Source organism: Tupaia chinensis, unplaced genomic scaffold (assembly GCF_000334495.1).
Source record: "Tupaia chinensis unplaced genomic scaffold, TupChi_1.0 Scaffold144018_1, whole genome shotgun sequence".
NCBI lineage: Eukaryota > Metazoa > Chordata > Mammalia > Scandentia > Tupaiidae > Tupaia > Tupaia belangeri.
Window position 1 is genome coordinate 62,959 of NW_006203870.1, and position 23,059 is coordinate 86,017.

General features: G+C 34.8%; 2 protein-coding genes and 1 pseudogene across 2 annotated transcripts; 1 reads left to right on the forward strand and 2 right to left on the reverse strand.

Annotated features, from left to right (window-relative positions):
• Positions 1-6,294: 6,294 nt before the first annotated feature.
• Positions 6,295-7,230, reverse strand: LOC102500840 (olfactory receptor 5W2-like). The gene has a single exon (XM_006165750.2). The coding sequence runs from the start codon at positions 7,225-7,227 to the stop codon at positions 6,295-6,297; it is 933 nt and encodes a 310-aa protein (XP_006165812.1). The 5' UTR covers positions 7,228-7,230.
• An 8,476-nt stretch (positions 7,231-15,706) lies between these two features.
• Positions 15,707-16,648, reverse strand: LOC102501246 (olfactory receptor 5D18). The gene has a single exon (XM_006165751.1). The coding sequence runs from the start codon at positions 16,646-16,648 to the stop codon at positions 15,707-15,709; it is 942 nt and encodes a 313-aa protein (XP_006165813.1).
• Positions 16,649-17,951: 1,303 nt separating this feature from the next.
• Positions 17,952-23,059, forward strand: part of LOC102501663 (V-type proton ATPase subunit E 1-like) — a 9,721-nt pseudogene continuing 4,613 nt past the window's right edge.

Consider the following 23,059-nt stretch of genomic DNA (forward strand, 5'->3'; position numbering starts at 1 on the left):
GAGAGTTTAAATGAGCTGTCTATTAAGAAATAGCCATGTGCTTATTAGCTTAGTGAACCTTATTATTGTCTTGTGTTAACATATTTTTCTAATCAGTTTTTCAACAGTATGTAGCTCATTGTTGACACTATTCACATATATCCTAATCTGTCATCACTGCTTACGCTTACATTTAGGGATACCATTACTTAGAAAGAAAAGGAACAATAGCAAAGGCATCAACCTATCACACACACACACACAGACACACACAACGCACACACACACGTTTATAATGTCTTAGCTACACAATACTGTTTGTCACTAATTGGTAGTGGATATATTATGAGAAGAATATGAATTAGAGAGATTGAAAGTAAAGAGATTTAATGGGGCTAAATTTCACAAGATAGGATAGGTTAAAGTATCTTCATTCCAGCTTTTACTGACTTTCCATAGAAAAATCAAGAGAAAAAAATACTCTTGCATGTCATAAGCCTAATTCCCATTGAATCATGAATTTTCCAATGTTTCTAGTAATTGATTATACATTCTTGATGCTGCAGTTCTCTAGCCTCCATTTTTTTGTCGTAGAGTGAATGCCACCACACCCTGATTATACACTCTATTTTCATCAATTTAGTTACAGGGATCATGTACATTTTAAACATCAGTCTATTCTATTTTGGCACAAATATTGATTAAGTTTAAACTACTAGAGGAATCAGCACACTGCACCCCACCTCCACCCCCCGAAATGGGGATGGCCACATTGTAATCCCTTCTCTTCCATTCTCCTGTCAGGATTCTGGGCACACACACACACATGAGCTTGGTGTAATTTTCAAGCCACCAAGATGAGGACTCCAACCACAAAATCGGCTATGTGAAATCTAGCTCCTGAATCACCTTATCTCCTGCTGGCCCAGAAATACATTGTTTTATAAAGGCACTAATCCCATTTGTGAAGGTTCTGACATTATAAATTTATCACCTCCTCACATCCCTACCTCTTAATACCATCACTTTGGGGTTAAGATTTCAGTATATGGAGAAACAAACTATAAAAGTACTCATAGTTCACAACCACAAAAGAGGATGGGTTAATTGAGGAAATATGATACCAGCGGAAGTTTAAAGTATTTTATCTAGAATTCTTCGTTTTCTCCCAACATGTCACAATGTATCAAATGCCATCTTGAAATCAGAAGAGCCTCTTTGGATATTAATTCTACTTTGGAATGTTTTTATTCAAAGATTTTTCACAATGGAAACTAGAAATGCTAAGATAGTAAGAGTTTTCAAATTCTATATTTGTTGTGGATAATTAAGAGTCTCTTTTATATGGGCCTTCAACTATTGGGTTGTTGGAAAAATTTTGCATTTTTCTATGCAAATATGCATCACTTTTCCAATGACCCAATATATGATCATATCCATGTTTTCTCAACCAGCTGATTCAGTGCTTTAGCCATCAGAAAATTAGAGCAGAAACAGATGAGAAAGGCAAATATCCAAAACATACACAGGTGAATTTTTTTATTCCTTAAGTAATTGGTGCCCTTGTCTTTGGGGATTCATTATTAACCTGGTATCTATTATTATTTTATGGATATTCTTTATTATTATTATTTTAAAATTTATTTTATACATTCCTACAGCTTATAATATGAATTTTCACTGCACATCAATTTAATTAAAGATATTATTATACATGTTATTATCAACAGAATCCTCCTCAATTTCTGTATTCCTTAAGTGGCTTGCCTCTCTTTTTTTCTCCTTGATTCGCTTTCTCTCACCTACTTCTCCCTCCCACCTCTTCCCACACTGTTTTTAGTATCCACAACTCTTCTTCATACTTCTATGTCCTCCAAACTATCAGTTTCTGCCATAAAGTATGGATATTTGGTATATATTAAATGGGTCATACAATATTTCTCCCTCATAGTCTGGCTTGCTTTACTCAGTAGTAAATCTTCCATATTTGTCCACTTTCTTTCAAATGCCAAGGTCTTATTTAATATCTTAAAAGCTATAGCAGTGTGGGAGGAGGAGCCTGCCTCAGCTTTCAAAATCCCAACTTTAGTTCTTGCATTCAGAGAGTTAGAAGGATCAAAGAGAAAGCAGGTCCTCCTGGAGCCTCTTCAGATACCACCTCTACATTCTTGTTTCCCAGCTCAATATCTTACCATATAACAACCTGAGAAGTCTGGTTATACAGGAATCAAACATCTGAGCACTGTGAGGCTCTGGAAGAATTCTCTCTCAGACTCACACCAGCAAAAAAAGAGGTAAACTTCTTTCCATTAATCTGTAGCCAAATTCCCACTTTGGATACCATACTGTAACTCACAGTAGACAATAGAAACTGGTACAGAGCTAAATTCACATCAAAAAGAAGCATAGGTGCACTCAGCTACAGAAACCTAGTCCAAAGAAGGAGCAAGTAGTGAGTATATCACCACATGACTAAAATATCACAACAGAGCTTTGAGAATTATGAGAAAATCAAGACATGCTTCCCTCCAAAGGAACACAATAATTCCTCACCAACAATGAATAAAAGACAAGAAATGACCAACATGTTGGGAAAATCATTTAGAATATTTATACTTAAATTTAATGAGATGCAGAAGAAAACAGACATCAAATTATAGGAGATAAAATCTTTCTATGACTTGAAGGATAAATTCCATAAAGAGACACCCTGAAAAAGATTCAAACAGAACTTTTGGAGATAAAGAATATGATTCAGGAAATCAAAATCTGCATTGAAAGCAGATTAGACCATGCAGAAAAAAGAATTTCTGACCATGAAGACAAAATATCTGACTTAGACCAATCAATTAATAAGAATAGAAAAAATGAGGTCAACATATGAGAAATTCTAGACACCAATAAACAGTCAAATAGTCACATAAGGGATATTCTAGAAGGTGAAGAGATAGGTAGAGGCTTAGAAAAATTCTTTCATGATATATTAGCTGAAAACTCCCCAAATTTAGAGTAACATATAGCAATCCAAATCCAGGAAATATAAAGAGCACTAAATAAATTTAATATAAGAAGATTTGTTCCAAGACACACCATGGCCAAACTGGTAAAAATCAAAGACAAAGAAATATTCTAAAAATAACAGTAGAGAAACACTGAGTTATTTAGAAAGGTTATCCAATAAGGCTAATATCTGACCTCCCAACTGAAAAAATACATGCAAGAAAATAATGGGAAGAAATATCTAAAATTCTAAAAGAAAACAATTTTAGTCAGGAATACTATACCTGGCAAGATTATCCTTCGAAAGAAAACAATTTTAGCCAAGAATGCTATACCTGGCAAGGTTATCCTTCAAATGAAAAAGAGAAATAAAATTATCCCCAGATAAACAAAAACTGAAAAAAATTCACCAAAAGTAGGCCATGTTTTGGGGAAATGCTTAAGAGAATACTACATCTGGAAAACTAAAGGGTGATAAATACAAGTAAAAGAACACAAAGTAAGCAGGAAACAAAAAAAGAGTAACCAATTGACAGGAGTATATCCACACATATCAATAATAACATTGGATGTTAATGGATTAAATTCCCCCACTAAAAGATACATATTGGCTCAATGGATAAAAAATAAGAAACCCTCCATATGTTGCATACAAGAAATGCACCTCATTGACAAAGTTATATAAAACCTTAAAGTAAAGGGCTGGAAAACTCATTTCTTGCAAACAGGAAAAAAAAGGCAGGTGTCATGATACTGATTCAGACAAAATAGACTTTGAATAGGAGAATAAAAAGAGATAAAGACAGACACTACATGATTCTAAAAGGATAAATTTACTAAAAAGATATAACAATCATAAATATTTATGCACCCAATGCCAAGTCACCCAAATATGTAAAAGAAGTACTGCTAGGTATAAAAGGAAATATCAACTGAAACACACTTGCTCTTTAGGCATTTCAACATCGCACTCTCACAACTAGACGGATCATCCAGACAAAAAAAGAAAAAAAATAGTCACAGGAATTAATGGATAGAATAAACCAAATGGACCTGACAGACATAGAGAATTCCACACAAAAAATACAAAATACATTTTTTCTCTCATCTCCACATGGAATATTTTTTAAAAATTGACCAAATAGGCCACAAAACAAGCCTCTAGAAAGTTAAAAGTATAAACACTATGTCCAGCATATTCTCTGGCCACAGTGGAATTAAACTTGAAATCAGCCATAGAAAGAACACTTGAAGGAAATAGGAGTTGGCATAAGGGCTATGTCCTGGACTCCCACGTAGTTGACAGTGATTTGAGTCCTGGACCTGGTGGCTTAAGCTCATGCCGGGTGTGAATGTGTGCGTGCCCTAGATCCTGAGAGGAGACTGGAGGAGAAGGAATTTTAGCATGACTCCCTGGCGGTGATTTTTCTCTTTCTATCTCTTTGTCTCTCTCTGTCTTTCTGGCAAGTGCACATACCCTATAGCAAAAACCTCTAAAAAAAAAAAAACAAAAAAAACAAAAAACAAAGAAAGAAAGAGCCCTTGAAAATAAACAAAAACATGGAACCCAGACAACCTACTCTAGAATGAATTTCACACTACTGAAGAAATAAAGACTGAAATTAAAAATTTTATTGACACTAACAATAAAGAGCACACTACACTACATAATCTTTGGGACACAGAGAAAGCAATCATAAGAGAAAAGTTCATAGCCATTAGCATTCACAAGAAAAAAAAATAAAAAGGTAGGAAATAAATAACAACATTGCATCTCAAGGAATTGGAAAAGGAACAACAAAAGAAAAAAATAGTAAAGGCTAGAGTCAATAATAAATGAAGTACAGAGTAACAGAACTACACACATACAAATCAATGACACAAAAAGCTGCTTTTTTTGAGAGAATAAGCAAAATTGGCAAATCATTAGCTAGACTAATCAAAAAAAATTTAAAAAAGAGAGAAAGGAGTCAGATGAAACTGTAATAAACCTGGCTATATTAAAACCAATAACCCAGAAATACAGAAAATCATGAGTGACTACAACAAGCAACTATATATCAACAAACTAGAAAACCTAGATAAGATGTACAAGTTTCTAGACACACACAAGTTACCTAAGATGAATCAAGATCAATAGAAAGACTGAATAGGCCAATAAAAAGTGGTGAGATCAAATCAGAAATAGCCTCCCAATCAAGAAGAGCTAACCCCAGTTTTTCTCAAATATTTCTAAAGATTAGAAAGGAAAGAACTCTCTCAAGCCAATTCTATGAAGACTCTTTCACCTTAATACCAAAACCAGACAAGGACATAACAATAACAACAACAACAAAGAAAAGTACAGACCAAAATCCCTGATGAAATACTCTCAAGATACTAGCAAACCATATATGAGAGCACATAAAGAAGATTATTCACCACAACCAGGTAGGCTTTATCCCTGGGATGCATAGATCATTGAACATATGCAGAACAAAAAATGTAATACATCATATCAACGGAAATAAAGATAAAAATCTTATGACCATATCTATAGATACAAAAAAGAAATATTTGATAAAATACATCTCTTCATATCAAGACACTCAGCAAAATAGAGGTAGAAGGAATATTTTTTAACACAATAAAAGACATAGAAAACAGACCTATTGAGAACATTATACTGAATAGTATGAACAGTATGGAACAGCCAAACCTGTCCACTTTCTCCACTTCTTTTGGACATAGTGCTGAAAGTCCTAACCAATGAAATCAGACAAGAGAGCAAAACAAAAGGCATTTGGATAAGAAGCTAAACTGTCCATATTTGTAGATGATATGATTATATACATAGAAAATCCCAAAGAATCTAATAAATAAATAAATAAATAAATAAATAAATAAAACCTCCTGGAAGTAATAAATGAATTCAGTAAAGAAACAGGATACAAAATCATCATATACTATTTTAATACTATATAAATTATTAAATTTGCTATGAAATACAAAGCACCCAAAAGTACAGAAAAAAAATAAACAACTTAAATGACAGTATATTTGAAATAATGCTAAATTAAAGATTGAACAAAAATTTGGTAACATTGAAAGGATCAAGAAAATTTCTACAAAAAGAGAACACTATACATTGATACAAGACAAATGATGAAACATGGCATATTTGGAGAACGGAAACACTTATGATAAAACTTCAGTACAAATTATCATTTTATTACAATGAACTATTTGACATAATTTTTTCTCATGTATCATGGAATATGATTTTACAAAAACAACCACTATCAATATTTGTGTACATATATGTAACACTGGTGTTTAAAACCACCTTCTATTTTTCAGTTTTTCTAGGGCCTCTTTCACATCCTTGTTTCGTAAACTATATATCAGAGGGTTCAACATGGGAATCACAAGGGTGTAAAACAATGAAGTCATTTTGTCTTGATCTAAAGAGTACAAAGAACTTGGCCGGAAATACGTGAAAAGCAAAGTTCCCTGGAAAATTGCTACAGCAACTAAGTGGGAGGTACAAGTGGAGAAAGCTTTGAATCTCCCCTCAGCAGAATGGATCTTTAGTACGGATAGGATGATATAGCAGTAAGAAATGAGAACTCCTGAAATGGAACTCAGTTCAATGAAACCAAAAATGGTGAATGTCACTAACTCATTAACCTGTATATCAGAACAGGAAAGGAGGTAAAGAGGAGGCAAATCACAGAAGAAATGATTAATCTCATTGGAACCACAGAAACATAAGCGAAAGGCTAATGTTGTGTGTATGACAGCATCTATCAATCCCATCAGGTAAGTCACAACCGTGAGCATGGAGCACACCTTCACGGACATGTTAACTGAATAGAGCAAAGGGTTGCTGATGGCCTTGTACCGATCAAAAGCCATCACGGCCAGCAGTAGACACTCTGAATCTGCAAAAGCACAGGCTATGAAGAACTGCAGAGCACAGCCAATGAAAGGAATTGATTTCTTCTCAGCCAAGAGATCTACCAGCATCTTGGGGCCAATTGCAGTGGAATAGCAGAGATCACAGAAGGAGAGGTGACTGAGGAAGAAATACATGGGTGTATGAAGTTGGGCATCCATTCTTATCAAAATGATCATTCCCAGATTTGCCAGAAAGTTAGTAAGATAAACAACTAGAAATAGGACAAATAGAGTCACTTTCATTCCAGGCTTACTGGTTATTCCCAAGAAAATGAATTCACTAATAGAGGAGCAATTTTCCATGTCCATTCTTCTTTGATTTTATCTAAACATTTGGGAAAATTATAAAAAATTAATACAAATATGTTTAACTCTTTTGCACATAAATAAATTATCTGTTAAGAGGAAACTCCACTTATTTATAACTTTTTTTTTTTTAATTTACCAGGCAGTTGTGTACTTACCAGGGAGAAAGAAAAAGAGGGAGAGGGAGAGAAAGCAAGAAAGCACCCCTGATGGGGAATGATCACATCACAATCCCTTCTCCTCCCTTTCATCCTCCTTTAGGGATGCCTAATGTGTTTTCAAGTTGCATGCCCTGGACTCAAACAATCAGCCATATGGGATCCAGCCACTTTAACCAGAAACATGACTGGTCTTACAGTTCTGTTTTCTATTTTCTGAAAAATTGTCATGCATAAGTCATTCTTTAAAGAGAAAATGTGTTTAATAAGAGATAAAAAGCAGATTATACAATGATAAAATATGATAGATTGCTTTTTAAAAATAAATATACACAAAACCAAGAAAAAAAATTTTAAAAAGAGTGTTTATTTGATAATAAAATGTATCTGATACAGGCAGTTGAAAAACTTTAGTTTAAATCAAGATGTCATTTATCAGGTATGTGACTTTATTTAAGTTCTTTAATTTCTCTGGGACTTAATTATATCAGTAAACATATTTTTAATGTATTGAAATTTTATTACATCTTAAAAATAATATGGAAGAAACACCAATCTGAGAGAGACCAGAATATAAGAAATAGGACTAAGTATTTGCTATGCTTGAAAACATTCACATGGATACAAAAAATATTACAATTAATTATGTGCTTCAAATTGAATGATTGGTTTGCAAAGCCATTGTATTTGTTCTGGAAATAATAAGCTTGTCACTGACTAATGATAATAAAAAATATTATTCTACTCTTCTTGGTCTGCATTGTCTTTCATATTTGATGAGATATGAAATAAGTATTATTAACTTTTTCTTCCTAGAAATCTGTATAGATTCACCACAGTGCACATTATCTATTTGTAGTTGTGGTCTGGTGCCATGGAATGAGTCTCTTCAACAGTCAAATAAAGTACTAAAAAGAAGTGGGTACAATATTTAGCACATATATATTTGCCTCTCTTTACATTTTAAATGAACATCTATACTAGAAAATGAGACTTGAGACAAAAAACTTTTGCGGTTTCCCTTCCTTCTGTAGGTGTGTGTTTATGTGTATGTGTCATAAATTTGAGGGTGCATATGTCTCTCTGTTGAAAATCAAAAATTGGACTGTGGGTGAAGGATGTTCATGTTTTTAGGCGTAAATAAATAATGGCATTTATGAAGTTCACATGAAGTTTAATTTGCACATATTATTTGCTCAATTATTTTTCAAATAAAACTAACAAAAATATTTAAATTCATGTATCTAATTGCAGAAAGGAATAAATACTCTCTTGTAGGTATGTTAAAATAAAATAATTTTAAAAATATTATTTTGTGGATACTAAGAAGTTCAGCCATATTCTTACAGTTCTGGGGGGCAAAAGGGGGAAGGTTTTCACCTTTATGTTATAATTTAAAATTGAGTATGAAAGTATAATATAATTTATACAAATTTAAATTTTTCCCCTGAAGATAAGATTGTGCCTCTTATACTATTTAAATTTAAAGAGTCTGAAACCTACCTGAGATAACCAGGTATTGTGGTAGGTGAACACAAGGAATATAGCATTTTATTTTACCAGATATCCCTTGGGACTTAAGTCTCTGAAGCTTCTGCACTCTGCCTTGATTGCTGTATAAACATGATCAATTATATACCTGGATCTGTATTTCCCCCTGTGAATATATCCACATATTTATCAGTGATTGAACTTTAGTACTTCATTATTGTTACCTAATTAATCTATGTCAAAAAGAAACTGGGGGAACCAGCAGTTAGCAATGGCTATGCCGCTGGACTCCCACGTAGTCAACCGCGGTTCGCATCCCGGACACGGTGGCTTAAAACTCACGCCGGGCGCGTGTGCATGCGTGCCCAAGATCCCGAGAGGAGAATGGAGGAAAACGGATTGCGGCGTGACCATCCCCCCTGGGGGGTGATTTCTCGCTTTCTGTCTCTATGTCTCTCTCTGTCTGTCTGGCGAGTGCACGCGCCCGATAGTGAAAATCTCTCCAAAGAAAAGAAGGAAATTTATAGCAATTAGTGATCATAAGAAAAAGGTGACAAATAGAAAACCTAACATCATGCCTTAAGGAATTGAAAAAAACAACAAAGAAAAATGCCAGATGAAAAGAAATAATAAAGATTCAAACAGAAATAAGTGCAGTAGAAAATAAACAAACTATACAGACAATAAATGAATGCAAAAGCTGGTTGTTTGAAAAGATTAACGAGATGGACAGACCATTACCTAGACTGATAGAGAAAAAGAAAGTTGGGACCAGCAGTTAGTGTAATGGCTATGTTGCTGGACTCCCATGTAGTTGACCAGGGTTCAAGTCCCCGACTGGTGGCTTAAAACTCATGCCGGGCACGTGTGCATGCGTGCCCAAAATCCCAAGAGGAGAATGGAGGAGAAGGGACTGCGGTGTGGCCATCCCCCCTGGGGGGGGGTGATTTCTCACTTTCTGTCTCTCTGTCTCTGTCTTTCTGGCGAGTGCACGCACCCTATAGTAAAAACCTCTCAAAAAAAAAAAAAACTGAAAAACCTAACATTATACTGAATATATACTAACATATAGCTAACATTATACTGAATGGGGAAAAGCTTTTAGCTTTTCCACTAAAACTGGTACTAGGCAAGACTGCCCACTTTCTCCACTGCTTTTTAATATAGTGATAGACATCTTAGCCAATGCAATCAGAAAAGAGAATAATATAAAAGGCATTCAAATAGGCGAAAGTGTTAAAAATATCTTTATTTGCTGATGACGTGATGGTATACTTACAAAACCCAAAGGTTTCCATGAAAAAAACTTCTTGAAGTAATAAATAAATACAGTAAAGTGGCAGGATGCAAAATCAACATACAAAAATCTATAGCATTACAATATATGAACAACAAGGCGAACAAAGTGGATCTGAAGAAAGGAGTCCCTTTTACCATAACCACAAAATATGTAAGATACTTAGGGATAAAACTAAGGAAGTCAAAGACCTTTACAAAGAAAACTATGAAATTTCAAAAAAGATATTGAAAAGGACACAAAAAAGTGGAAGGACATCCCATGTTCCTGGATTGGAAGAATTTACATAACCAAAATGGCAATTCTATCCAAATTAATCTACATACTTAATGCAATTTCAATCAAATTACCAGAGACATTCTTCACAGATCTAGAAATAACAATCATAGAATTTGTCTGAAATCATAAAAGACCTCGTATTTCCAAAGCAATCCTGCAAAAAGAGTGTAGTGGGTGGCATATCATTCCCTGACCCAAAAATTTAATATAAAGCTTTGATAATCAAAACTGCACGAACACAGACAGGTAGAACAATGGAATAGAAAAGAGACCCCAGAAATAAACCCCAAAACATATAGCCAACTGGTATTTTACAAAGAATACCACTCAATCCACTGGAAAAAGTAAAAGCTCTTTAGCATATGATGCTGGAAAAATTGGGTATCCACCTGCAGAAGATGAAACTGAATCCTCATTGTCCACCATTAACAAAAATCAACTGAAAATAGATCAAAGATCTGAACCTAAGACTTTAAACTATAAAACTGCTGATGAAAAACACTGGGTAAACACTGAGAAACATTTTGGTAGGCAAAGACTTCTTAAATAAGATTCACAAAGCACATGCAATAATCCCTAACATAGATAAGTGAGACTATATCAGATTAAGAAGTTTTTGCACGGGCAAAGGACACAGTAATTAGTGTGAATTGACAACCCTCAGAATAGAAGAATATTTCTACAAAATATGCCTCAGATAAGGGATTGATAAACAGAATACACAGGGAACTCAAATGATTTATCTAAAAAAAAATAATAAAATAAAAAATAAAAATACAATTAAAAGATGTGTTAGAAGATGGGAAAATGAGCTGAACAAAAATCTCTCTAAGGAAGACATATAAATAGCCAAAAAGATTACGAGGAAATGTTCAATATCCCTCATCATAAAGTAGAAGCAGATTAAAACCAGTATGAGATACCACCTAACCCCTGTCAGAATGGCGAAGATTAAAAATACAAAAAAGTGATGTGTTGGTGGGATGTGGTGAAAAGGGAGCTCTCCTACACTATTGGTGGGAATGTAAACTGGTTTATCCACTATGGAAAACAATATGGAGATCCCTCAAAGATCTGCAAATAGAACTACCATTTGATTTTGTAATCCCACTTCTGAGTGGGATTACCCAAAGGACAAGAGAACACTCAGTCAGAAAAGTGCTTGAACAACAATGTTTACTGCAATATTATTCACGATTGCTGTTATTGAACCAACCCAAATGTTCATGAACAGAAGAATGGATTGAAAAAGTGTGGCACATATACTTTATGGAATACTTTTCAGCCATAAAAAAATAAGACCCTGGTGTTTGATAGAAAGCAGTCTCTTATGGAAGATTTATTGCTGAATGAAGCAAGTCAGGCTATAAATGAAAGATATTGTATGTATCTGCTTAATACATATCAATTATCCACTCTCTATGGTAGAGATTGAAATATTGGCAGGCATAAAAGCAACAAAAATGGTTATGGACACTGAAAACAGTGTGGAATGGGAAGAGAAAAGTATAGAGAAGGATAGCATGAGAACAAATAGAGGCATGACATTTGTGGGACACAGAAATGGTTTATTACCTGTTGATGATAACATGTATAATATTCACTACCAGACTGTTTTGAGAAGTATTTCACGTTAGGTAAATTTTCTTTACAAGCTAAACGATGTATTGCTATCAAATATTTTTAAAAAATGAGAATAATAATAATCTGAAAAAAAATGAAAAGGTATTTGATGATAATATGGATATAATGTCTTTATCTTAACTGATATGCATGGTAGTAGGCTGGAAAAAGAAATGTTATACACTGTAAAGATGCATGTGATGAAATGTAATTAAAAATTAAAAGAAAAGAAAAAAGTCTGTCTCAAAAATCTCTGAATTTTTGGAGTCTTTTTAAATCCCCTTTCCTGTCTAGCATGGTCACAATCTGAACCATTGCTTCCAAAGAGAGAGAAAAAGCACTCCTCAATGGGATATGCTCACACCCTAATTGTTTTTCCTCCATTTCTTCATCCTGTCAGGATTTGGGATATGTACTAATGCACACACACCCAGCATGTTTTCCAAGCTGCCAAGACTGGGATTCAAACTGATGTCAGCCATGTGGGATCTAGCCTGCTATTCATAGGACTTAACTGCTATACCAAGGACCAGCCCAAAAGTATCATCACAGAAATGATTATCCTTTGTTCAAGCAGGACAGAAGTAAAATAAAACTCTGCATAAAGATTATCTACCACTGATTTTTTTTTAAATTAGTATAAGTTCTTTTCCAATTTTAAGAAAGTTAGTATAAGTTCCTGCTGTGTTGTGAAAGAAACTTGTAAATACATAGGAAATCAGAAATAAATATTTTACAATAGGAAAAACACTCCCTCGTTAAAAATAAAATATCTAAATTGTGATTTTTATATATTTAATCTTTTTTATATACAATAATTATTTAATTTCTTTTTAAATAACAACCTAAATAAAATAAGCATTTTAATTTTTTTAAGAATTTTTTGCCATAGGACTCATGTGTTCACAGGAGAGACAGAGAGAAACAGAGAGAGAGAAAGTGAGAAATCACCCCTGGGGGGGATAGCAACACCACAATTTCTTCTCCATTTTCTTCTCAAAATTTTGGGCATGCACACACATAGTCAGTTTCAAACTGCTGGATACAGGACTTGAGCCACAGTTGACAATGTGAGAGTCCAGTGCCTAAACCACTAAATAATTATTATATGTTCAAAATAATAAACTTTACTGATCTAATTTAAAGTGTTCCCCAGGTTGTTTATTTTTTTTTCCCTTTGCCAAATACATGAAATTTATTTTCTACTATATTGCCTGGAAAAATAGGTTAATAAGAGAGATCTGGCAATTTTAATGTGCTATGTTAAACAGGTCTTGATGTCTAGTTTTATTCTATTTTGTATAAGTCTATGTAGGCAATTAGCTTCCAACACTTCACATCACACACTTTTTCCTTTTAAAGTGGATGAGAATTCTGTTGAGAAATACCAGATTATACTTATGCTCAAGATAAATAAAGGAAAAAAATTAAAAAATAGTTCATAATGTATTGATAATATTTGTGACGTTTTCTTGTGAAGAAAAACAGCATGAAATACAGGTTGGGCAGGCATTCATTATCCCTACTTTCTTTGGAGAGTTTTTTTTTTTTTTTTTTTTTTCGCTATAGGGTCTGTGTGCTCACTAAACAGACAGAGAGAGACATAGAGACAGAAAGCAAGAAATCACCCCCCAGGGGGGATGGTCATGCCGCAATCCCTTCTCCTCCATTCTCCTCTCGGGATCTTGGGTATGCACACACACACGCCCGGCGTGAGTTTTAAGCCACCAGGTCTGGGACGCGAACCGTGGTCGACTACATGGGAGTCCAGTGACATAGCCATTACTCTAACTGCTGGTTCCCCCTGCTTTCTATACAAGATTTTCTAAAGTTAGATCTATCACTTCTACACCTCTGAGTGAGTCTATCATAGATTATCCTACAATCTTATTGAATCTCCTTTAAAAACACATACAGAATATAAAACCCATGTTATTCAAATTTCTATTTGTGTCAAGTAATCTGTATGCAAGATACAACACACACACACATGCCTGGACATGTTATATTTCATTAGCTCAATAATGTAAGTGTGGGGTCTGTGACTAAGTATAACATTTCTCATTTTCTCAATTTTATTTATTTACTTTTCCTGAATAAAGCTTTTTTCTCACTACAATATATATCCCCCAACACTGCTCACTTTCCTTTGCAAGGTGATATTCCAACAATATTTGTTTTCTAAAAACATCATGTCAAGTTCCTGAATGGATTTAGAATTTCTTGTCTCTCAAGTCTCACAGTACTTAATATTTTCTGACTTAAGCAATGCTTACTTATTGCATTGCCCTATCTTAATACTGGATTTTGCTGGCAAAGACTATATGCTATCTTTTCTTTTTTATTTTTTTTAATAGGCAGAAGACACATTGTGGTAGGCAGTTAGTTAGCCGTGAGCAGGCAGCCCTAAGAGAAAAGCGAAAGGCTCACCTAGCCCCGGATGCCAGGAGGGTGAGGTAATTTTCCATATTCTTTCCTTAAGACTTGAGGGAAGCATACAGGGATAGTTTGTGGATTTTTCTCTTATCAAAAGGACCTAAGCAAGCATTTTGGTCATTAAGGCGATAGGTTGGTCATTAAGGCGATAGACTAATTGTGCAATCTAATTGGTGTAACCTGACTTGCACTGGGCCTATGCAATTAGGGATCAAATTCCTCACTTTACCTGTGAGGAAGGTGCGCAGGTATAGGAGAGAACGTGTGGATTCAAATTTAAAGGAAGAACATAGGTAGCGTAAGGGGGCCGCCCACTAATGAATATTCATCACATCTAGTAATAAAAGTAACAATTAACCAGTATCAAGTGTAGTTGCCACCTGGGAATCTGCCCGCCCAAAAGCCTTTTGGGTGTACTTCCTTTCCTTTCCTTTCTTTTCTATTAAACCTTCTGTTCTATCTACTTCATTCGTGGTTGCGGTTTCATTCTGTGCCTAGGGACAGATCTCTAATTTAGTGATCTGGACCCAAAGAACCAAGGATTTCACAACGCAGCTCAACACTTTTCCATCCGTTAACAACAGTTATGCCAGAGAGAGAGAGAGCAATCCAGTAGGGTATGGTCATACTGCACCCCTTTTTCCTCCACTTCTCAATCCTGTCTTGATTTGGGGCCTGAATACACTGTACCTGATGTGATTTTCAAGTTATCAGACTGGTATTCAATCCACAAGCAGCCATAGAGATCCAGCTTTCAATGCACAGTGCTTAGCACAATATTTAACCACTGTGGTACAGGCCCAGCAGACTCTATCTTATCTTTGCCAGTTGTAATTTATAAGAGAATTTATATCCTTACTGAGATCTCAGTCCATTTCGGAAATCTTATTAGAAAAGGGGATAAAATTCATGTTAATTGAGTTACACAAGGAATCCTACATGCTAAGTATGTCATCTTTTAATCTTCACAATCAGACTGTGCATTAATTCACATTATCCTAGTTTTATAGATGAAACATTAAAGATGAGAGATATTGCTCATTTTTTTAGGAAGTGGAGACAGAGTTAAGTTTAGTATCTTGAAATTAAATTCATTTCTGTTCCAGTGAACAGTATTAATTTAAAAGATATGTTAACTCAATCTTTGCAAACATACTTTACTTCTACATCAGGGATAGAGTCCACTATTACAACCCACTCAATTAGAAAAGACTTTAGTGTCCATTATCTTGCTGACTGCTTCCTTGACATCTTTATTTCTCAGACTGTAGATCAGGGGATTCAACATGGGGATTACCACTGTATAAAACACTGAGGCCACTTTGACAGTGTGTCTGGAGTTTTTAGAGTTGGGGACACAGTAGAGGAAGAGGATGGTGCCATGGAAGATGGTGATTGCAGTCAGGTGGGAGGCACAGGTGGAGAAGGCTTTGCGGCGTCCACTGGCTGAATGTATCTTGAGGATGGTAACAACAATGAACACATATGACATCAGAATGATGAGCAGTGTGCTGACTTCATTAAAGGTGGCAAAAATGAAAAGCAGCAACTGGTTGAGGAAAGTATCAGAATAAGAGAGGGAGAGCAGGGAGGAGAACTCACAGAAAAAGTGATTGATTATGTTGAATCCATGAAAAGATAACTTTAAAGCAGAACATGTCAGAATCAAGGAACATGCTACTCCCCATGCATACGATCCAGCCACCAACATGGCACACAGTTTCTGGGACATGGCAACTGTGTAGAGCAGAGGGTTGCAAATGGCCACAAAGCGGTCATAGGCCATCACTGCCAATAAAAAGGATTCAGTCACCACAAAGGTACAAAAGAAAAAGAACTGGATCACACATCCTAAAAATGAAATAGTTCTGTCTTCAACAACAAGGTTCACCAGTGTCTTGGGAGCAATGATGGAAGAATAGCAGAAATCCACAAAGGAGAGGTGGCTGAGAAAAAAGTACATGGGAGTGTGCAGTTTGGGGTTGATTTTGATGATTACAATCATCCCAATGTTCCCTACCACAGTGATACTGTAAATGGCCAGAAAAATCAAGAAGAGTGGAACTTGTAGTTCTGGGTAGTCTGAGAAACCCAGGAGGGTAAATGTGGCCCCACTCTTATTTCTATCTGATAATAACATGGTTTCTCTTGTCAGAATCTGAAAGTTAGTCCTGAAAACAGAAACATTAAGAAGAGTGAGTAAACAGAAACTCGACTGACTACTTACCAAGTCTAGAGGATATAGTAAAATCTTTCTTTCAGAATAAGTTTATTATCAAATATATGTTAAATATCTAAAATTTTTATTTATTTATTTATTTATTTATTTATTTATTTATTTATTTATTTTGCTATAGGGTATGTGCACTCACCAGAAAGACAGAGAGAGACAGAGACAGAAAGTGAGAAATCACTCCCCAGGGGTGATGGCCATGCTACAATCCCTTCTCCTCCATTCTCTTGGGACCTTGGCCATGCATGCACACACGCCCGGCGTGAGTTTAAGCCACTGGGTCCGGGACTTGAACCACAGTTGACTACATGGGAGTCCAGTGACAGCTAGTTTGCTAACTGCTGGTCCCAAATTTTTTAAATATTATAAATAGTTTTTAAATTTTCTCAAGAAAAACATATAAGTACATAATTAAATTTTAATTTATCAACTGTATTTTTTAATATTTACAAATATAGGAAAATGAGATTAATTCTTATTTTCTATCGACTACTCAAATAATGCTTTTTAGCTTTCCTGAGCTTTATAGGTTCATAAACAATAAAGCTAATATAATCTTATGACTGATTATGTCAACTATACAATCAATACTGAAAATCAGAAATTTCTAAACCAATTAATTATTTTTTACATTGTGTGTCTATGCAGTGGCATAAAATATTAACAGCCATAACACTTAATAGCTGTAACTTTATTGTTAATTCCATATATGACATAATCTCTGTCTAACATAGTAAATCTGTTATCAAAATACATATTAATTTTTTTCCAAAGTTATACTCTTTAATTCATGTAGTTCTAATTAACAATTTTTTATTGTGTAAGAACTAATAAAGTTGTAACAATTATAAAGGTATTCTACTTTATTACTTTACTCTAGAAATGAAGAAATAGAAGTTTGAGAAACCTTCATATTCTCAGAGATGTGCAGAAAAAAAACAATCTATACATCTATGACTAGAGTCCTGATGCTCAGACTCCTAGTCATGTGTCCATTGCACTACACTAAACCCTGACCCATATTCTAGATCTAGAAACTAATGTATTTTATTTATTAACAATCCACTTTCTACTGATGAAAAGAGGAGGGGTGGTAAACTTACAAAAAGTAGTCGAACAACGTGTATATGTCACAGGATTATACCAGAAACCACCTTCAGGATAAAAAACACTTCAAAAAAGGATTTAGGGGGAACCAGCAGTTAGCATAATGGCTATGTCGCTGGACTCCCATGTAGTCGACCGCAGTTCGCATCCCGGACCCGGTGGCTTAAAACTCAACGCTGGGCGCGTGTGTGTGCGTGCCCAAGATCTCGAGAGGAGAATGGAGGAGAAGGGATTGCGGCATGACCATCTCCCCTGGGGGGTGATTTCTCGCTTTCTGTCTCTATGTCTCTCTCTCTGTGTCTGGCGAGTGCATGCACCCTATAGCAAAAATCTCTCCAAAAAAGGATTTAGGAAAAGTTTCCTTGCCTGAGAGTAACTATTAATACAGTAAAACAAACTTAGAAATTTCTCTTTCCTAGAGGTCTCTATTATCTATCCCTATCTATCTATCTATACTTCTCTCCCTTCAAGAAATGTAAGTTATTCATTCTGTCCCTGTGAAGGACAAGCATTAAAAACTTGGATTGCACTGTACTATAAAGACATTTTGTGGAGAAAGCAATGATACAAAAGAATAATGTTCCTCTAAATGTTGTCTAACTCTTTCAGATCTTACTATAGCAGGAATCCCTTACTCTATCATTTCTGCTAATATTATCTCTGGTCAACACAATTCCAGAAATAGTTTACAGATGGCCCATCAATAAATATGTCACATCATTTGCAAGACCTAGACACTCAGTGGTTCTGTCTATTCCTACACTCATGAATTTGAGTATTAATGACAACCTCAAAAGACAATTCATCACAAAGACAGGTTGTCAAATCATTACATTTGTTTCTTAATGTCATGTTTTATTTATCTAATAATTTAAAATTAATTTTAAACTAATGACACATTTAATGTAGTGGCTCCTATGTCCCAAATGCTATTATTAAATTGTCGATAAAACTTTCTGTGTTTTCAAGTCCAGGGAATACGTTAACTTCTGAAATCTTGTTTCTTATTTCCTGTGTGTGTGTGTGTGTGTGTGTGTGTGTGTTTCCCTTTATTTTCAGTTGAGTTGCTATTTTTGCTCTCAAGAATCACATGTTTTTCCTGTCTTATAATTTTAATTAAAGCTGGTCCCAGATCAGCCAGGTAGTATAACAGTGAAGATGGCTGAATCTCACACAGTCGACTGAGTGGTTCAAGTAACATCCTGCTGGCTTGAGGAAACAGTCTGAGCACGTGTGTGTGAATGCTCAAAATCCCGAGAAGAGAAATAAAGAAGGGATGATGCATGACCATCTGTCCTAGGGGATGATTCTTCTTTCTCTCTGTCTGTCTCTCTCTGGTCAGCACATATGACCTACAGCAGGAAAATAAATATAACTAAACAAAAATAAAACTGGCACCTTGGATTTATTTTTTCACTAAGAGTTTGTTCTACTGATTTTGTTTGACTTACACAGTTGTCTATTCTACCTTGACTATGCCCCCCAAAACTATACATAAGCAAGACAATACACATTCCCCAAATTCCCAGAGTTATTCTATCCCCCAAACATGATACCTGTTGTTTTGTTTTATTTTATTTTTTTAGGACTGTCATCCGGAGTCTCTAATAACAAAGATTTTTCAGAAAGAGCAGGCTTCCTGCTCTTTGTACATATATTTCTTAGGAACTATTTATTTCTAAAAGGCAAATTTTCCCTCCCAACTTATTTCCTAGATTGAAATAAGGGTTAATTTGTCTTTAGAATGTTAAAACAAACCTGCTGATGACAAAGGCAGGACAACTCCTGGTTCAGAACAATACACATGTTCTTATATCCACAGTTAGAACCTTGGAGACATGAACCCTAGGGAATATCTACTGCTCCATTTGTTCAAGGTGACCGTGTAAACAAAGTTAATCATCTTTTTCTGATGTAATTCTTACATGCTAAACATCCTGGAGAAAAAATTACAGCAACATTAGTAATATTTCATATAAAAAAATCTATATTTTTAAAGTCACCTTCCCTAGCCCCCTGATCATTGTCATGCCACCCAACCATTCCACATAAAAGGTAATATTAAAAATTATCATTATTAAATATTGATTAAGTAAAATATTTTTGGCTGGGCATAATCCCATTCTTCCATTCCACACGCTGTAACCATATTGCAGCAACAATAATAGTCACCTTTCAAGTCACCATGATTCATTAAGTTTGCAAAGGTAAACATTCACATGGATAAATGATCTGGTCCCTGTTCAACTTCTGTCCTATTTATTACTCCCTTTGTCTGTTATTTCCTTCAGTTATTAGACCTTCTTTATGTTTTACTTATTTATTTTCAATACTGTATTTCTTCCTTATGATCTTTTTATTAAAAAATTTTATGTGTCTTTACTTTTTTCTTTCATGAGAGAGAGGGAGAGAAGACAGGGACAGAGATAAAAAGATAAATACTCTTGAAAGGGTCTTATCACACAACTTTCTGCCCCACCTTCCCAGCCAGATAGGAGAGTAGTTGTATGCACTGCTCAGCATGCATAACTTGACCAAGGATCCAAACCTGGACCTCCATATGGCTCCAGCATCACAAAGTAGAACCCTACCACCTTGACCAGGCTCCCTTATGGCCTTTTAAACTAGAGTTTTCCTTTATCTGAAGTCTTCCTCTTAAATTTTTGCTCAAAAGTTCCAAGAAAGCAGAAAATTTTTGACATTCTTTTTATTGAATATATCCCAAGCTTCTAGATCAATAAATAGCACAAAGTAAATATAATAATATTTATTAAATGATAAATATGACCTTCCTTGTAACTGGGACTAGAATCAAATGTACCAGGACTATAAGAAACTATAGTACAGACAAGAGAATTCACATACACATATGAGATATTTTTATAAGATATGATTATTTCAAGTAAATATGACAATTATATAAGTGACAATTTTCATTTATCAATTAAAATAAAATCAAAGTAGGCCATTAAAACAGAACCAACAAATGTTTAGTCTACTGGATTTTTAGTCAGGTGCATTAGAATATAGATGCTGAATTTCAAAATCAAATGCAGCAAGATGAAATTACTTGCAAATGAAAATCAACACATCAAATATACTCCGTAAGAAATCTTAAAAGTTTAATTATATTCACTCATTAAGCAAATATCTTTGCATACCAGTTATATCCAGTGCCATGTTATCAAGATGAGAATAATATAGACATAAGTCACTTTAAAACTTCTCTCTCAAAAGATGTATGTTTCTGTAATAATAAGCAATATTGTTGAGCTAATCAGAATTAAAATAGTTACTATTTCATGAACATTGTTTTCTGCTACAGGAGCCAGGAAAGAATTGTGCACAGAATAAATATATGTAATTAATTTTATATTCACCCATTCATTAAACAAATATATGTAACATACTTATCCTGATTTGGGTGCTATTTTAGGTATTGGGGGATAGGAGAATGTCCTTTTGTCAAATTTATATTTAAAGGAAGACACAAAACAAACAAATAAATATATATATATATTAATTTTTCAGTAATGTTAAGTGCTAATAAAGATATAACTCAAGGCCTGCAGACGGTGTGGTGGTTGCGACCTCGTATTCCCACATGTTTAATCGTGGTTCAAGTGCCTGATCTGATGGATTGCTTTTTCGCTTTCTCTCTCTCTGGTCAAATTAAAAAATAATAAGTAAAATGAAATAAAATAATTACTGGAGGAGTCGTTTTAGGTTCTGATGTGAGGCAATGGCACAGTGAGGTGCTATTTAAGCATGTCCCGTTGTGAGGTGAGAAACAGAGTTCTGCAAATAACTGGAGTTAGAGTGTTGAGTTCAGGATAAAGGGTAGAGAAAACTAAATCATTTTGAGCTTTTAGAAGACTCCATCATATATTTGTATTATAATATTATTGAATATTCAATTCACGTTTAATTTTCCTCAGTTGTCTCCATGACATCATTTCCAGTTAGTTTGAATCAAGAGTCAAGTGAATTTGTCTGTTATAAATCATTTTCTTTATAAATTGTAGCTCTTTTATGTATTTCAGAAAATGTGCACTATGTGGTGATGTTCTGCACTTTCTAATCCATTTACAAAATTTAACATTGTCTGAGTATATCTTTGTATATCCTTTTTAGCTGTATTAAAAGATTATGCCAGGTCAGCAGGTGTCATGGAGATTATAGAGCAATATTCCAACGGCCAACTGCACAGTTCAAGTCACTTTCTTTCTTTCTGTCTCTAGTGAGTGCATGTGCCCAAGAGAAAAAGTGAAAACAAAAAAAATTGATGCCAGTATATTGGTACTTCTCAGACAATGAAGAAATATGAAATGGCATTGGTAGAGTGCTTTAGTAGAACACTTTCCTTCTTTCCTTAAGAAATTAGGGGCACAATGATAACATAATTGGACTCTAGTAGAAAAGATCCTGGGTTTGTGTCTAGGGCCTCCCTGAGTGCACTTGTCACATACACACCTGTGATCTGGGCCAGCTGATAAAGGTGCAGGTCATGATGTGAAGACCCTGTCGGATGCCTATCTCTCTATTTTCATCCCTCTCTTTCTCATACAAGAAATAATAAATTAAGGAATTACTGAGGGCCAGCCAGTGGAGTGGCAGTAAAGGCAGATGGATCCCATGGTAGTTAGTTGCGTGGCTTGATAAACACACTAAGCACATGTGCATGTGTGCTCAAAATCCTGAATAGAAGAAAAATGGAGGAGAAGAGATTATGGTCTGACCATTCCCCATTAGAGGTGTTTTCTCACTTTCTTGCTCTGGCAAATGCATACCTCTTGCAAATTAAAAATAAATAAATAAATAAGAAAGAAAGGACTGATAGGCATGACTGTGGTGTCACAGATTATACGGCACTGATCCATGATTCTGGAGCTACACAGAAGGCCTGGAGTCAATTCCTGACCTGAGCACACTAGTCGTGACAAAATACCCGTGATCCTAGCTGGCTGAGAGACTAAAACAAAAGGATTGTTGCATGTAAGACATTATTGAAGGTGCCTGTCTCTCTGTCTGTCTCATTTATAGGGAAAATAAATAAATACACTTAAAAATTAGCATAAATAATATTAGATCTGCAACAATAATCCAGTGTGATCAACCTAGAAAAAGTTTTATTGCTATTATTGTAATCCTTTAAGTCTTTTAAATACTTTTAAAGAAAAACCACTTTCAAGAAATAAACTATATATATCA

Bases quoted from the DNA above. Each gene is read 5' to 3' on its own strand.
- LOC102501246 (XM_006165751.1), bottom strand. From the start codon at position 16,648: ATGTTATTATCAGATAGAAATAAGAGTGGGGCCACATTTACCCTCCTG.
- LOC102500840 (XM_006165750.2), bottom strand. From the start codon at position 7,227: ATGGACATGGAAAATTGCTCCTCTATTAGTGAATTCATTTTCTTGGGA.